This window comes from Camelus bactrianus, chromosome 1 (genome assembly GCF_048773025.1).
Source record: "Camelus bactrianus isolate YW-2024 breed Bactrian camel chromosome 1, ASM4877302v1, whole genome shotgun sequence".
Classification (NCBI taxonomy): domain Eukaryota; kingdom Metazoa; phylum Chordata; class Mammalia; order Artiodactyla; family Camelidae; genus Camelus; species Camelus bactrianus.
Window position 1 is genome coordinate 58,014,674 of NC_133539.1, and position 13,269 is coordinate 58,027,942.

General features: G+C 35.1%; 1 protein-coding gene across 1 annotated transcript in view; it reads right to left on the reverse strand.

The window, feature by feature from the left end:
* The window catches only part of KPNA1 (karyopherin subunit alpha 1), a 56,329-nt gene that overhangs the window by 18,105 nt on the left and 24,955 nt on the right, over positions 1 to 13,269 (reverse strand). Inside the window, exons 3-7 of the mRNA XM_010970899.3 lie at positions 13,053 to 13,160; positions 10,190 to 10,289; positions 7,977 to 8,071; positions 1,296 to 1,427; positions 170 to 258 (exon numbers count right to left, since the gene is read on the reverse strand). Coding sequence (XP_010969201.1) covers positions 170 to 258; positions 1,296 to 1,427; positions 7,977 to 8,071; positions 10,190 to 10,289; positions 13,053 to 13,160 — 524 coding nt within the window. The remainder of the gene's footprint in view (positions 1 to 169; positions 259 to 1,295; positions 1,428 to 7,976; positions 8,072 to 10,189; positions 10,290 to 13,052; positions 13,161 to 13,269) is intronic.

A 13,269-nucleotide genomic window follows, 5' to 3' on the forward strand; every position in this document is an offset into this window, starting at 1 on the left:
GTAGCACTAGGAAATCAAAAGTGATTTCGAAAGATGCACTGCTTTCTGAGGAACTTCTCATATTTTTATTACAAGAAAGAAAAAGAGAGGAAGAGAGGAAGGGAGGGAGGGAGGGAGGAAAGGAGGAAAGGAGGGAGGAAGGAAGCAAGGAAGGAAGAAACTAACTTACTGCAAAAGAGGAGGAAGAATATTGCAGTCTAAGACATAGTCTCTGCACATGGTACTGTCTCCAGCAATGTTGCCAAGAGCCCAGACAGCCTGTGAAAGAATTATTCATTAATGACAGATCACAGAGTTTAATTTTCTCATAATTCTCTCAAAAAAGATGCCAACATATAATAACTCTTTACAAAATTACATAATAGTTAAACAACATATTATACATGGACATTGCATATTAACAATCTAAATTCATTCATCAGGGAGTCAAGTGAAATAATTGCGGGACTGGTGGAAGACCAATCAAAAATATTATAAAGTAAACATGTGAACACTCATGGCAGTAAGCTTATTAAAGGGACCTACCAGTTTTCACACATAAATATTTTATCTTAGGGGATCCCACCCCCAAGTAGCTAGCAATCCATACAGCCCTTAGAACAGAGCAGAAATTCAAATGGCTTACTCAGCTAATTAAAAATGTATTTTAAACTTGCTTACAAAAGAAAACATTGAACAAAGAATTTAAGAGCAATCAAAATGCAGAAAACTTTATTAAACTTTTGCAGTCAATGGATATATTAATTATCTTCATTATAATGACGGTCTCATGGGTATATACACACGTCAAAACTCATCAAATTGCACACATTAAATATATGCAGTTCACTGTAGCTTGATTATACCTCAATAAATCTGTAGAAGAAAATCATACACATTTAGCAGTGATTTATATTTACAAATCTGATAAAGTTTACAGTAATTTAAAAACTCACATTTTCTATGTCCTTTTCTGCACGAAAGTGGCATAGACTTGCCACTTCAAAACTAGAGATAACTATAAGAAAAACCTCAGTAATTGCTTACATAGTCTAAAAAGTATGTATGTGTGTGTGAATATATACATACATATGGCTTAAAGAATTTCATGGTTGGAAGGGAAAATGGTTTTGTTTCTAGGAGAAATTCTGCCTACATTCACTATGAAACTTTCCAACTGGGTAAGATGAGATTTCTAGAATACTCCCCATTATGAACCATGGATATCATATCCAAATGGTAAAACTAAGACCCTGAATGCAAGACCGAAGGAAAAAGTATTTCCTTTGACATGCTTCTCTTGTTTCATTTTTTACCTGCTCCTGCACATCTTCAAACTCTGAGCTGAGCAACTCTATGAAGATAGGCACAGCTCCTGCCTGAATCACAATCCGGGTCTGAAGAGAATTTCCTGAAGCAATATTTGTCAGTACCCAAGCTGATTCAAACTATAAAGATAAAAATAATTTCATTATCTTGTATTTAATATAGCTTATATCTTATAAGTATATTTTATAATTTAATATAGAATTTAATAGCTTGTTTACTTATTAACAAAAAGGTTTTCTGTGCATGAGGAAAAGAATCTGAGATCATTATTTGCATAATCTATCAGGTAAATACTATGTTAATTTAAAATAATAATTCCTGAAGAAATACCTTAGCCTAGAGAAATATTCAGGGTATCTAAAACATCAGATCAAGACAGAGTTAACATGAGACGATCAGAATAGGGGAGTGCTTCATATACTGAATGGAATGGTCTCCCAATATATGAATGGAGGGGAAAAAAAGGAGAACACTGTACATTAATATGATCCCATACTACACTTTCTAAAAGGGTTAAGAAGGAATAGATGTATTAATTTACTTATTGCACAGACTATCTCTTGAAGGAGTCACAATAAACTGTAAATACTTGTTACTTACATAGAGAGGTCAGGGTGAATGGGAAGCAAGTATGAGAAGGAAAGACATTTATCACAGTAAAGTCTTTATGGATCTTTTGGCCTTAAACCATGCATTTATCTAATAAAAATAAAATTAAATAATTTCTACAGGATGGGAAAAGTGAAGTCGGGAAAGAATGTTAGTGTAAAATGAGTAAAATATACGCAGAGTGAAAAAGGCAAAAGACAATTTAAATAAGTAGGTCAAAAAGAGTTAACAGGCACACAGTTAATAAAAATTGCAACTTCAGAGGAGAAGAGCTTATAATAAATGAGAAGACTCTAAACCAAGGCACAGAGGTAAGACTCTTTTAAAAAGAGCATTCTTAAAGGATGATAAACTGGAAAGCAGAAGGTATGAAGGATATTGTGGCCAACAAAAAATATATCACATTACTAATTCTACAGATTTCTGTAGTAATTTGACTCTTTAGCCTAATATGGAGAAACCCAAGAATGAACCCTTAAAGCCCAAGAATAAACTCATATTTCTATTCAGAGTTCTTAATTAAATTTTAGTTTTGTTTCCTCCTTCTGTTCTGTCTTCAGTTCAGTGATATGCTCCTTGAATAAGAAATCAATAAAAGTCATCAAAAGATGGAGCCAGGACTCTTTTTAAGCTTCTGGGTCAACTGAAAGCCAGCTGTCATATGGAGAAATGAAGCATCAATCACTGGGGGCAGGGGAAGATGGAAGAAATGGGGAGACAATTAGAGCACAGTCCAAAGCTACATGAATGATAGCAAATTCATAGCAGAAGACCCTTTAAAGGGGATATTCAAAGAAACCTATAAATGTGATATACAGAAATGAGATCTGAGATACAGTGATTTGATAGCCAATTAGGGCCCTGATATTACAGCAGTAGGGAGGCCCAGACTAGGAGCACCACAATAAAAGGGAGTATTTTCTGTCTGATAACGTAGAAGTTTGGAGATTTTTAAAACACTGAGTATCGCAGAATAAAAACTCATCACATATCTCCTCTATAATGATTCATACCAATGTTCAAAACCTTTTCAATCTGTCTGAATTTAAACTTTCCATTTATACACTACTCTGTATTTTCAAAGCACTGCTCACACACTTTCAGTGTTCCTTACAACAACCCAGAGAAGCCTGGCTTTTCTAGTTTACGAATGAGGAAACTATCAGAAAAAGATATGAGTAATGAATGTTACATAGTCAGTCAAAGAGAACTGGATTACAGCCTCCTCATCTAGTAGGTTTATGAGCCCAGTCATAGTTTCCACTCTGAAATATACCTGTAACACTGACAAGAATCTTGACTGCTTGTAGTTTTGGTATCAAGGACAAGAAATTTCAAATAATGATATGCCAGATTATTTAATGAATGCTAAAAGGAAAACACTGTTCACCTAAAATGCAGTTTCTTTTGCTTACTAGGAAAATTAACTAGTAAAAGGGATATATGACATGAATACGAAAGCAAACTTTCCTACAAGAAGGCAGGCTCAAAGTTCGACAGTCAAAAAATGCAAACTTTGAGGAAAAGCAACCTGTAGAGAATGAGCAGACAGACATACCAATCTTATCAAAGAGAAAATAGTTTTCAGTGAGATTTTGATGCAAAAGAAATGGTAACAATAACCTGAGTAAAAAAAGGATATATTAAAGAGCTCTCAATGAAAAGAAATTAATATAGTAATTGCTGCCAGAATTCAAACTGCTGCTTATCTGAAGAGATTCAGCACCAAAGGTCTCCCAGGAAGTGAGAGGGAATTCCAGATGATGCTGAAGTGAATAAAATGGAGAAGCAAAACAATATAGAGTGACAATGATTAAGAAAATGGAGAATAAGTAAATAAAAGCCTGAACATGAATGGAAGAAAATGGAAATTAGGCCATCTCAGCAAAAAAAGAATGTACCAGAGTTGTGTTTATTACTAAGAAGTACAAACCGACTATAACCTCTGTGAAGAAAATTCTATGTCTCTCTTGCTAAGAATAGAAATCAGAAAATAGTTTCATCATTATTGGGGACAGAATTAGATGAATAACTAAAACCAGAGGGCCACTGAAAACTCAAATTATATTCAAGAATTAATAAGGCAGTAAAACACACACACAGGGTGCTGATTATTTTGATGTTTACCTTGTAAAAACTCATTAAGCTATATTTGTGCAATTTTCTTTACCCGTGTGTGTATATGTGATATACATGTATGTATGAGAAAGAAGAGGGATAGAGAAGAGAAAATTCCCCATGAGTACAGGCTCCTGTTAAAGTGTTGGAATAGCAACTTTCAAATGTGTTTAATATGTAAGTATGTTTTTTTAAAAACCAGTTGTACTTTGAACTATGTAGCTTCTCTTTCACTGGGTATTGCAGTCATTATTTTTTGAGCAGGAGGAATGTTTCAGCCTTGGGTCCCAAACTAGAATTTATCATGAAAGAGTTGGAAAATGGGAATGCATAGAGTTGGTTGATACCAAAAACAACTGCATACAGTTATAACAGAAATGGCCAAAAAAAAGTAATCTAAGTAAGTCAGCATGCAACTCAAGAAAAACTCAGCAGCATGATGAAATGAAAAATATCTAAAAATGGTTATCACCTGAAGTAATAGCCAAAATAACTACAATGTTTACCTCCTCTTTGTTATTCCAAACTACTATATTCCAAGAATGGGATCATGCAGCTGTGATTGCTTATAAATTATAATTCCACTATTATATTTCACTGTCCAGAACCTGCTAAAATAAGGCTACAACTGAAATCTAAAGGATACACTGAAGATTTGGTATGTTCTCTCTTTCCTTTTCTCAGTCTCTACCTTCTGGTGCTCAGTTCCTTAAGTAAGGAAAATGAGAATCCAAAGCTGAAGTACTTCTGACCTCCTATCAAGTTTCCCACTCCAGGTTGAGGTACGCCTGGTTCCCTTTCTCCATTTGGATCAGGACTCTGTTGCTGGCCACTTTGCCGGTTCCACTCTGGTTCCTAGCAAATGCCAGGCTCACCTGGAGAGCAAGTGAAAAGAGAGGCTCACATCAGAAAAATAAACCCAGATATCGAACTCTGCAGAGAACAGTGCCTGAGTCATCTAAGCAACCTTTCAAGATAGGTAGAGGGATCAATGAGGATGGGAAAAGATGTAGAAGGATGAAGGCTTACTGCAGTTCATCACATTTAGCTTTCAGAGGGGACCAGAAAGGTAGAAATGGGAAAACTAAATCAATTTAATTCAAATTTACAACTTTAAGAGAAGTATCTGTTTAATGACTGGAACTAGGAGTTACTGACTTACTTCTAGCTATTTTTTATAAGTTTCTATAGGAAGGTTTGGGAATGCAACATCTCAGCATTGCTAAGGACTATACACAGATGCTGGACCTGGACTCCAAAAACCAATCAAAGTGAGCCCAGGGAATATATCATAAGGCAGATCAATCTCATGTTAAGGACTCAAGGATGTCTGTGGCCTGTATGTCACCGAAATTAAGAATGCTCTTAGTTAAACAGCATTGTTTGCTTCCAAAATCCTAGATTCCACCCATATTCATCTCATCTGAGGGCAAGTGAGTATCTAGGTAGCACTGCCCAAAGCAGGCATATTTTTATCTCCCTAGTTTGAAGTACCCCACTGATTTGGGGATAAGGAAAGCCAAAAAGGGAGTGATGAGACTTTTCATTAGGATTCACAGTTCTTTATCTATGGAATGAAGGGGTTAAGTTTGTTCAAGGACTTATCAGTGAGTAACTAATATGACCATATATCATTATTCTCTTTCTAGAAGAGAAATGGAAAATGTCCCATTTCAAAGACGTACTATTCAGATTTCTAATAAGCAGGGAGAAGTATCAGGGACAACTTACATCCTAGAGCTCTCCAGGAAGACAGAGGAAGGAGTAACCTCCAAGCTTCCAGAGCATGTCTAATTATTTGAGCATGAAGCCTCCTGGCTCTAAGGTATCCATCAATATACTTGCTCCTCCTGCTTCTGGGGTGGTGAAGGTTACCCAATAGTCACACTGGAGAAAGAACATCATGTTGTTCTTAAATGTACACAGAAGAAAAGCTGAGGATGATGACCTTTAGATAATAAACAGGTTGGTTATCTCTCAGGCTTTTGATAGCTAAAGTGAAAATCTTGAGGTGATCACTTCCAGAGGAATCAGTTCTCAATCTTTGAGTCTAATTACAAGGGTGGAATCTGAGAATTTAGATAGAAGCAAATTAGAGATTTCTGAAGGTTTTCATCTTCAGATGTGTTAAGATACACACTTCAGAATTACAGAATCAAAAATGATGTAGACTTCACATATGTTAGCCAGGAGAGGACACTGTCTGAGAGAATATATCATGCTCTTTACAGAGACTGGAGAAAGCAGGGATGGGAAAAGACCTGTTTCTCTGACATTTTTCATTTCAGGACTAGTTATACCATCTTCCTTTAATGCATTAAGGAACTGGACCTCTGCAACCACCTACTAAAAACTGCTAGATCCAGGAGCAAATTTAGTGTCTCCAAACCACTCTTACTATCGTAGAGAGGATAGAAACATTTTCACATGAACAAAATGATAATTTTCCCTACCTCCCTTTTTCTTCCTACAAAGCTTTTCAAAAGATAAACTGCAGTAAGGCTCTTCATTTATTCCCTCTGGTTCTCTTGACAGGTTGCTTAGGGGCTCAGGCTCTGTTCTCTGCAGTGTTGGTTGTCTGGATTTCCTTTTTTCTGAGAAAAGTCCTCTTTCTTTGATCTCTAGATGAACCTGATTATTTTCCAGGTGGCTGGTGATCCTGGCCTTAGATGGGGACCAGAATTACAATCCAGAAAGCAGCTAGCAAAACAGAATCTTAATTCAAATGAACTCGGGGATTAGTAAATGTCAAACTGGAGAAGAAAAATTGATGGGACACTGAAGTACTCTACCTTTTCTGGATTTCTTGTTTTTCCTCTGGAAGGAACTCATCACCGCAACAAAGAGAGTAAAAGAAGGAGAAAGATGGGATGGGAGGAAAGGAGAGAAAATATCAAGACAAAGCATCAAGTCTTACGAATTATCGTTAATGCTCTAGACAGAAAGGAACCTGGGGAAAAGGACTGTCACTTACAAAAATGCCCCAGTGCTTACAGCCTTACAGCAAAGGCAAAATAAACAAGGGGGTGAAAGTTTAACTTTATGATTAACTTGTTATTAGTAAATATTTACTTGGAAAAATAACCCCATTTTGTGATCTACTGGGCATGTAGTCAATCTTTAGAGTTGCAGAATCTCTCTAAAGGGCCTGAGCCATTCAGATTAGATCCTGCAAGTGAGAATTTAGGTATCACAGGTATTTGTTAAAAAATAACACAGAAACTGATTCAGTTGGTTACTTCAAGGAAGTTGAGCTACTAAAAAATTACATTTATTCAAAATCCAATTTTATTGAGGAAAAATATAGTATTCTAAAATTTCTAAATAACTCCCAGGATGAGAGTCAGTTAACAGTTGTTTCTTTTTACTGTAAAAATTACCTAATCCAGAAGTTGTAGAATTTCCTCTTGGAACCCCTATATAATACAGTATTGATAGGCTAAATTAACATAACAGAAAACACACAGATTCCTTACAAGGCTATCTCCTTGTCAGCAACTTTGGGGTCAAGCAAGAGGGAGGATTAATTAGGACCAGGTTTGGGAATCAGTGAGTCTCTGATCTAGCCCACGTAACACAGACCTAAGAAGGCCAACAAGTATAATCTAAAAATCCTTCAAAACCAAATTTTGCATGGCCCACACTTACATCCTTATAATGGCTCCTCTACTACAAACAATCCCCTATTAGGTAAGTATGATCCACAATCATTATAAAATAATCTTTCACATGACTAAAAATGACGAGAATTTTAAAGAGTAAAACCAAGGGCCTGGATGTTAACAAAGCTATCAGAGCAATCTGCAATGTAGTTGTGGGGAACATCAGTATCAAAAAATTAATCCCTCATCTAGATTAAAATAAGTTACAAATCTGTATACAAAATGTAAATTTACAATGCAAATTTAAGATATGAGGCAAGAAATGAAAAAGGTCCGCACCTGCAGCGTACAATTCTCTTTTCGTTTGAGGAACTCCACAAACCTGGCCACTACTCCTGGTGTGCTGATGACTTCATCAATAGGAGGATTAGGTTCTGTCTCCCCATAAAATAAAAGGAAAGAAGAGAAACAATCCTTTGATTTCAAGGCAAGGACTTTATAGCTCAAACTTACTTCATAATATCCCTCCCTCCATTTTAGCATCTCTTTCATGTTGGAAATCTAAAAAAGAAAAAAAAATGTAAAATTGAGTTCCATCACTTTGAGACTAGGGTAGTTTAAAAGGTTTCACAATCAGATAAGCCTTAACGAGGAAATAATGGGCAGAATTCTTAAAAATTAAAAGTACTGCCTCTACTATTTTAGAAAACTTAGAAGGCAGAGGAAAAAACATCAAAAGACAACCACTATTATTATTTTAGTATACTTCCTTCTAATCCTTTTCCTATGTATGAGTTTTAAGTCTCTCTTTAACATAAATTGTCTTAAGAAACTGGATAAGGAGATTCTGAGTGTGCTTGCAGGATCTAATTTTATAGCTGTAGTGAGAAGTAGGAGCCAGCAAGAATTCACTAAGGATGACTTGCCAAATTAATCTCATATTTTATGGCAGAGTATTTTATAAATGAAGTCATTCAGTAGAAATTTGCTGGGTGAGGAGATAAATGTCCTAAACATTCAGCATGCTAATTTCAGCAAGAGACTTGACAAAGTTTTTGATGACACTCATGTAGCAATGCAAGCAAAATGGCAGTTGGATTACAGTACTCCTAGGGAATCCTAGCCAAGTCAGTGGTCTTACTGGAAGAGGTGACTAATGGGTAAATGTTAATTTGGAGCAAGCTCTAATAACATGTTCTTCACCTGGCTCAACTTTTTTATTAACCATTCATACAAATACAACAAATAAATTTGATGATTACAGTAAAAATAAAGTAGTTAATATGCTAGATTACAGAAACAACATATAGAAAGAATAACAATAAACCAAAGTTGACAATAAAACAACAGGTATAAAGCAAAATTCAGCAAATGATTTTTTTTTTAAAAGCAGTTAAAAAACCACATGACAGTAATTTCACAGTTATGAAGAGAAGTCCTAAGAAGTTTATTTAGACTGCTGCAAATACAATGAAACATTACTACTATGCCATGACTACCATAACTGATGCTAGCTTGGAGGACTATATTAGAATGTATGGTGTCAGCACAAGGGAGACAATCTCCCACCACACTTTAGAGTATTAAGAATGCATCTGGAGGATTGTATTCTAATTATCAGAGGGATGGCTGGCAAACTTGAATACATGCTGGAAGGCAGCAGAGTGGTGAAAGGTCTCAGAAAGCCATATTATCTTAGAAACCCATTAGGGTCAGCATGCTGAAAACAGACGACATTTTTAGAGAGGTGGGGAAAGTATACATGATAATGACCCTTGGATATTTTTAACAAGTTGTCAGGCAAAAGACAATTATTTTTTGTTATGGTGGTAGGTTTTTCATTCCAGTTAACCTCAATTTATCACACCTGACTCCAAAAAACCATAAGTTACTACTGAGAATATTTACTATTGATTTTTTAAACATTTTTATTGAGTTATAGTCATTTTACAATAATGTGTTAAATACCAGTATAGAGCACAATTTTTCAGTTATACGTGAACATACATATATTCACTGTCATTTTTTTTTCGCTGTACTACCGACATTTTAATATGGCTGAGAGTTTCAGAGTTCTTACTTGCCCAGACAAAAAGAAGTATCATATTCCATTCTATCCTAATTATACCAAAAAAAGGGTAGTTACCCTGCTCACTAATAAATCCATACTTCAATTCACTGTTAAACTGCTAACATTAAAATCAACAATCATTGCTCTTTCAAGTGGTATTTTACATTTTTCTTAAAAGAGTGGAGTTTCTCAATTTGAATTAACATAAAATACTGCTACTGTTCTTATCACTTTAAGATCTTTCATAAGATAGTTCAGAAATGAAAATGCCGCTGCTTTCTGGTCCTGGTAAGATCGCACAAATAAATAAGGAAATTCAAAAGTTAGTCATGGTTCATAATTACACATTTGTCTGTATGCATCCTTTTATTCTGTTGAGAGACACTCCAAAGCAAGTTATCTGTAGTGTGAAAAACAGATTATAGAAAAGTAGTATTTTGTAAATAAGTGAAAAAATATACTTAACATATTCAGAGCTCACCTTTTGAAAGCAGTTTTCTGAATTTCTGTGTTGCTGAAAGCTGTTGCTCTGGGCTATTGGAAAATATCATTTCAATCATGTCGGAAGTAATGACACCACCCTGGGATCACAAACAATGAATTTTTAACTTTAATTCAAAGGAAAACAAAGACAGTATAAACTGTGGCCAAGTTATTAATTATACTTATATAGAAGAGTTACACAGAGGTTGGACAATCTTTTCATGTAGAAATGTATGAGATGATTAATAATGTGATGAAGCCAAAAGTTTTTGTCCATCATAAATAGCTCACCACAGCAAGAAATTAAATCTTAGTAGTAAACACTAAGACAAGGAGTTTACTCTTCTTCCTTTCCAGTTCATCACATGACAGGCTGTTCCTTGTCATTCAGATTAAGTTCTTAAAGAAGGCTTTTCAAGACCTCCAAATCTAAAGCAGCCACTCCATCTCTATCACATCACTCTATTTTAATCCTATGCCTAGCTCTTTTCACTATCAGATATTCTTCTTAGTTATCCTTTTTACTATCAGATATTCTTCTTAGTTATCTGCTTATTGCTTGGGTTCCCCCAGTATGCTGTAAGCTCCATGAAAGCCAAAAACCCTATTTATCTTACCACTCTATCACTGATGGCTGGCAAAAAGTAGATGCTCAGCAAATACTTACTGAATGAGTATAGAGTAGTCTTGTATAAATCAGATTCTAGACACTGCCAAATTCAACAGCTGATTCTTAAATTTATTTAAAATTTCTATTTTCTTGCTGAATTAGAAGTTTTCAATCTCCCACTATTTTCTTCCTTTATTAGAGCTTTCTTGTTTCCCACTACAACCCATCCCCAGTATTAATAGCTAAACTTTGTTCTCTGGATCATTTGTCACAATGAAATAAAACTGTTAACTTTTCATGAAGGATTGTTAAGTCAACAAGCTAAATCGTGACGAAAGCTGTACTAAGTTGTAAATGCTGGGTGGTTTGTAAGCAGTATCTCACACTTAGGAATAATCCATGGGGAGAATGAAGCATTCTGCTCTCAAGAATCAGAAAAATAATTACTTTGAAATGTTTAAGTCTGGTTCCTGAATAAACAAAAGTACCTATATAATTTTTTATGAATGTTTCCATGTATCTGTATCTATGTGTATCTTTGTTTTCTTCCCTCTCTTATCCTGTTATCATATAACATGATGTATTCACTTTACATTCATAGTGTTTAAGTTGTAGGATATCACAGAGAGAAGTAAATATCACCCAAGGACTTTGCATCCTCTTCTGGAAAAAAAAGGTTATGCATCTTCAGTTGCATGCAGGATAGCTGTATCACAATATAAGGAGGTATGACCTTGTCATTGTCTTTATCTGAGACTCAGTATGGTTTAAGGAGTTGGGTATGGATGCCATGATGACAAGGAGTACACTAGGACAGATAATTTTATGTGTCAACTTGGTTAGGTTATGGTACTCAGCTGTTTGGACAAACACCAGTCTAGATGGTACTGTGAAAGTATTTTTTTAGATATGATAAACACTTAAATCTGTGCAGTCGAGTAGAGCACATTACCATCCAAACTGCAGGTGGTATTGACTGGAATTCCCAAGAGCAAAGACTGAGGTTTCTTGAAGAAGGAATTTAGCCTCAAAACCACATCAGGCAGGAGGATATAGCTCAGGTGGTAGAGCGCATGCTTAGCATGCATGAGGTCCTAGGTTCAATCCCCAGTACCTCCTCTAAAAATAAGTAAGTAAACCTAATCACCTCCCTCCTAAAATTAATTTAAAAAGTGCAACACATCTGGAGGGGGGGAAGAAAAAAACACATCAATTCTTACATTTCCAGCCTACTGTCTTGCCCTACAGATTTCAGACTTACCAGCTCTAACAACGTCATGAGCCAATTCCTTAAAATCAATCAATGGATCAATCAATCTCTCTTCCTCCCCCTCAATGGTTCTGTTTCCTCTGTAGAACCCTGACTAATACCATCCACAAAATACTTTATAATCATTTAATATCCACTTAAAAAAAAAGACAGCTCAACTTCCTGAAGGGCCTAGAGGAATTAACCACAAAATGATAGTGTTGGCAACAATATCTACAGATTCCAAAGCAATTTAAATTGTTCTAATTCCAAAAAATTGGTCAGTAAAAACTGGAGATACATGACATAAAAAAAGAGAAAGATCTATAAAATACTGTGCACGATATGCTACCATTTGCCGCCTAAAAAGGAGGGGGGATTTTTCTTAAAAAGAGTAAATAAGAATCTAATAACAGTGGTTGCCAGTGTGGAAAGAACCTGGGTGACTGAGGTAGAAGAGATTTTTCTTGTTTTGAAAACCATGTACATATATATATACTAAAACATTATACAACTGATCATAATAAGCTAGAAATCTAGAGAAGTGTGATCCATATAAATAAAGCATAATTTTTATCTGTTTATGTAACCTCAATGTTACAAAATGGGTTGCAACAGAAAATTCCAATAGTGGCAATACAGAGCAAATTTTTAAAGTCATGTGAGTATGTCCATTTTGTAACTGAAATGAGTAACAAACTGGGACTTCCTTTAAAGCATCCCTTAGTATTCAACTCTTAAGGAATAATTTTATTTTATGATTATCTTTTTAAGTTTTAATAGCCAAATTATTCTTCCTAATTTAGTTAATTCTGTTTAACTACATGTTATTCAAAATATAATAAACATTTAATGAATCATGAGATTAGGTATATGGCTTCCTTTTAAATATGAAATGCCAAGTACTTTTTATAGCCATCTAACCATTTTTTTAAACCCCAAAAGAGATCGAAGCCTCGTCAGAAAAAGAGTAAAAAGAATTTCTTTCATTATCCTACTTACTGGTGCCATCTCCATGTTATTAATCTGAGCCTCGTGGAAGCCTCCATCTGACATAACTTCTTCTTCTGTTTCTTCTTCTGCTGTAGCAACATTTCTTCGCTTGAATAACTGAAAAATAAAAGACTATTACTAAAGTAATTCTACCAAAATGGAGTTCAATATTCAAACACTAGACACCCCACTTTTTTTTTTGAAGTACAGTTGATTTACAATGTTC